This window comes from Carlito syrichta, unplaced genomic scaffold, assembly GCF_000164805.1.
Source record: "Carlito syrichta isolate Samal-C Ts95f unplaced genomic scaffold, Tarsius_syrichta-2.0.1 Scaffold308583, whole genome shotgun sequence".
Lineage (NCBI taxonomy): Eukaryota > Metazoa > Chordata > Mammalia > Primates > Tarsiidae > Carlito > Carlito syrichta.
The window spans coordinates 60363-64879 of record NW_007252679.1 but is presented as its reverse complement, the minus strand read 5'-3'; the positions used below and the strand labels follow the sequence as shown (position 1 = coordinate 64879).

Here is a 4517-nt window from a genome sequence, read left to right as displayed (position 1 = left end):
CGTCTCGGGTTTCCCATTGATGAGAGGAGGGAGGGCCGGCGGGTCGGGAGGGCGCAGGGCACGCGGCGGGCGGCATCCCCGGGAGCCCCTCTGGCCGGACCCTCCCCCATCAAGCCACTGCCCAGCTCCGGGGTGCGCCGGGCTTGCACTTTACTGCTCGCCAGACCCAGAGTTTAGGGGAGGAGGGAAATGTCTCTGCCACAGTTCTGTCTACGAGGAAGGAGCGAGATGGACACACCCGCCCTGTTAAATATTGCAAGGTGACACCGGATCGCCTCCCACACAGGGATTTTAAAAAGGACTGGTGGAGGGAGTACAGTCAGCGAGGTGTTTTCCTCCCATTGTAAGTTTTCCGGGAGGGGCCCCCAAAGACGATGCGGACGGAGGGGCTTTTGATTCGTGTGCCTGCACTCCAGTCGGCAGCCTCGCACTGAATTAGAAGTGAGTGTGTCCAAAAGGCGTTTCCGTAAAACAGAAACTTCATCATGGCGTGGCTCCACTCGCTCGGGTTCATTCATTTATTACTGCCTTCATTGTCCCCTCCTCTCCTCCCTCCCACCCAGACTCGGGACGAAACCGGAAAGGGATCCGCGTGGGGAAAGGGGTCCTGGAGAGGGGGCATCCGGCCGGGGAGCGGCGGGCAGAGGGCGGCGGAACCAGAGCGCTGCAAGGAGAAAGGAAGGACACGAGGGATGGGGAGAGGGCGAGGACCAGGGCCGGGGGCGGGCGGGGGTTAACGCGAGCGGGAGATGGGGTCCTTCCTCTCCTGCCGTTCACGCGCCGGCTGCGGGAGGCCAAGCCAGGAAACCCACACAGAGGCGAAAAAACCAGGGGGTGGCACAGGTAGGGCATCTGGGCTGTGGCATTTCTCCCGCCTTCCCCGCCGCGCAGACAGCACTCCATACACACATTTATGTTCCGTGTTATATAAGCCATATAAAAGACGCCCGCGTGGCCGCGGTTCACACCGGGGCACCCGCAGCCGGCGCGCTCCAGGCGGCCCCGGCGTCTCGGGCGCTCCGGAGACCCGAGAACTTCGCGATCAGCCGGCTCCCCGCTCCATCCACGCCCGCACCGGCAACCCCGGCAGGAAGGCGCCCCGGGAGACCCGCAGGGCTCCCGGGAGCAGGATCGAGCGAAAGCATCACCTACCAGTTCTCCTGCATCCATTGAATGGCTTCGTTCTCGTTGAACTGCTTTTCGAATTCATATTCTTGTAAAGTCAACACTGACATGTTCATTGGGGCTGATCTTCGGAGTCGCTACGTGCTCTCTATACAAGATAAAATAATCTGTAAAGCGCTTGCTTTCGAGGGCTCTCCTGTCTGCTCCCCCACCCACCCCCCGAGGTCTTCCCCTCGCCGCGGGGTCTCCGGCGCTCGTGCTCTCTCCCAGCCTCTCAGCTACATCCAGGGCTGAGCATTGCCTGCGCCTCCGCTCCCAGCTCCTCTCTCCGGGGCTCGCCTCCTCCCGGCGTCCGCATCCACCGTAGGAGGAAATGAATGCCTTGCGGTCTTAGTGCCCGCACGTTTGTCCATCACCCTTTTTACTCGTCTACAGGGAAATCTCCTCCCCCTCGTGCGATCGGGAAAATTAACCCCTTGCGAGGGAGTGTGCGAAAGAGCGAGACCTCTCCCCGCCCTGGGGGACAGTTTTGTTTGTGCTAAGGTGGTTGGAGGAGCGGGGGAGGGGCGCGGAGAGGGAGGAAGTGGCCGGGAGGTCACCCACCCCCCCGGCCTCGGCCTCGTGGGCCGCCCGGCCCTGCCTCTGAATGAAGTTTGAGCGTGCAGGGCGCAGCCCCGAGGCGCGTGCACCCGAGAGCCCGGCGAGTAAACGATTGGGAAATAGCAAAACCTGCCAGCTGTCTCGCAAGAGAACTCGGGCAGATTTGCGTTGAGATCACTTAAGCAGGGAAGGCGCTTCCCACCTCCTCGCCCGACCTCTGAGACCGCCCCCGCCCCGGAGCCCTGGCTTGGCTGCGGGCTAACCCAGGCCCCGCGGCCCGCAGGGCTCCTTAGTCTCAGGCAGGGGATGCTGAGGCTCTGAGGATGGTGGAGAAGCCGGTAGCCGGAAGTGGAAGAAAGGGCAGGGAGAAGGGCTAAGTGGAGGGTCTGGGTGCGGGGAAGGGGAAAATTAATAAACAGAGACAAAGAGGGGAAGGAAGTTACACTGGAGAACTGGACCAGCTGGTCCAATGCAAAAACTTTATATGCATGAGGAATTTTGCTTCATTTTTTTTGTGTTTGTAGGTAGAAAATAATGTTCGAGGAGAGGGCTGAATGTAATGTTGACCCCTACTGAAACCCCAGCGTCGCCACAACTTCGTTTTAACCTCAACTTCCCATACACCCTCTGTCTTTTTCCAGAGGAAAAACTGTTTTCCACTCTGAGCTTGCTTTTCCCCCCAAATTTAGGAAAAATGAAATATGTGACATGAAGTATCTAATGATGTAATTGTATACCTTTAAAAATAATAATGATAAGGAAGCTATGCTTATAAAATTAGGTGGACATTAAGACCAGAAAGAAAATTCCCTTTCGGGGAGCATCTCCCCACCTTCCAAGAAGTCTAAAAAGAGGATATTTTCATTCGAAGTTAGGTGCCTCTAATCCCTGAGAAGTGGAAACTGGAAGAAAATCTCTGTAAAAAAGGAGGAAAACATAATAAGAAATTAGAGAGTTTTAAAAATCTAGTACAATATTATATAAACCAAAGAAAGGGCCAGAGTGGTTGGTGATTAGCAAACGAATGTATATTTTGAAGAGTCTATGTATGGACAGTCCTCATGTCTCTCTGGTTAAGGGTTGTCATTCTACAGATTTCTGCGGTACAAGTCTGAGAGAATTTGAAGGTGAGGCCCAGGCCAAAACACCTGGCAGGATTGGAAGGAAAGGTGGGTGTGGCCAGACGAAAGATAAGGATTTGAGCACAGTGCCAGGGCTGTGAGCAATCAATAAATATTTGTAAAGTGAATGATTGATTAAATAAATGAAAGAAGGTAGGAAGTGAGAAAGGAATCAAGATCAAGAAAGTCCAAATAAGGTCTCATTAGATATTGCAAGGATATTTAAAGACAGGGACTTGCTCTGCTGCTCAGACTGAGCTCAGTGGCATCATCAAAACACTGCAGCCTCAAACTCCTGGGCTCAAGTACTCCTCTTGCCTTAGCCTCCGAGTAACTGAAACTACAGGTGTGAGCTACCGTGACCAGCTACTTTTTTTTTTTTAATGTTTACTGGTGATGCCTCTCATTATCTTGCCCAGGCTAGAATTATACACCTAGCCTCAAGCAATCCTCCTGCCTCAGTCTCCCAAAGCCCTGGAATTATAGGTGTGAGCCACCAGATCCTGCTAGGATTCAGTTTTTTTGTTTTGTTTTGTTTTGAGTTGGAATCTCACTCTGTTGCCCAGGCTGGAGTACAGTGGCACGCTCAGGGCCACCCCATTGTCAACCTGCGATCTTTCTGCCTCGGCCTTCTAAGTAGCCAGAACTTACAGGCGCGCGCTACCACGCCCGGCTAATTTTTGATGTATTGTAGAGACATGGTCTCACCAAGTTGCCCGGGTTGGTCTCGAACTCACAGGCTCAGGCAATTCACTCACCTCGGCCTCCCAAAGTGCTGGGATCACAGGCTGGGTCACTGAACCCGGCCAAGATTCAGTTTTTAAATTTAGTATTCTTATTAGTCATCACATCAATTTCAAGCTAGTATGAGAAATTCACACTTAGTTACTATGTCTCTTATTGAAATAAATATCTGTTATTGCCTGTTCATGTTCCGAAGATGAATTGGGGGTCATGTTGAAAAACTAATATTGTATCTAATTTGTTCTTAACTGTGTGTAAAGAAAAATACTCCAAATGGGCAGTGAAAACTGGTGACTATCTGGAAAACAGTTTGGTAGCTGATATGATAACTTTATATTTTATTTGGCTGGTCTGAAGGTAATGAGTTATCATTTGATTGTTCACGTCAGTTACAAATTGAACTTCTTGGTCTAGTCTTTCCCCCCTTCTCATTACGGCACTTAACTAGTCTTTAAAAAAAGAAAAAAGAAAGTGGCTGGGCGCGGTGGCTCAAGCCTGTAATCCCAGCACTTTGGGAGGCTGAGGTGAGAGGATTGCCTGAGCCCAAGGGTTCGAGAACAGCCTGGGCAACTTGGTGAATCCTCATCTCTACAATAAATCAAAAAATTAGCTGGGTGTGGTAGTGCATGCCTGTAGTTCCGGTTACTTGGAAGGTTGAGGCGGAAGGATCACCTGAGCCCACCAGGTCGACGCTGGGGTAGCCGTGAGTGTGCCACTTTACTCCAGCCTGGGTGACAGAGTGAGACTCCAACAGGAAAGAAAGAGAGACAACCGGGCTCAGTGGCTCAGCCTGTAATCCTGAGCCTTTGGGAGGCTGGGGTGAGTGGATTGCATGAACCTGCGGGTTCGAGACCCGCCTGGGCAGTAAGACCTCATCTCTACAATAAATCAAAAAATCAGCCAGGCCTGGTAGCGCGTGCCTGTAAT

General features: G+C 52.5%; 1 protein-coding gene across 3 annotated transcripts in view; it reads right to left on the bottom strand.

Annotated features, from left to right (window-relative positions):
- The window catches only part of ELOVL6 (ELOVL fatty acid elongase 6), a 151957-nt gene extending 149935 nt beyond the window's left edge, over window positions 1-2022 (bottom strand). Inside the window, exons 1-2 of one of the 3 annotated variants that reach the window (XM_021716257.1) lie at window positions 1989-2022; window positions 1153-1273 (exon numbers count right to left, since the gene is read on the bottom strand). In XM_021716257.1, coding sequence (XP_021571932.1) covers window positions 1153-1241 — 89 coding nt within the window. In that variant the 5' untranslated portion in view covers window positions 1242-1273; window positions 1989-2022. Of the gene's footprint in view, window positions 1-1152; window positions 1274-1426; window positions 1566-1743; window positions 1903-1988 lie in introns of those variants that run through there. The other 2 variants (XM_021716256.1, XM_021716255.1) reach the window with 2 other exon arrangements.
- Window positions 2023-4517: the final 2495 nt, after the last annotated feature.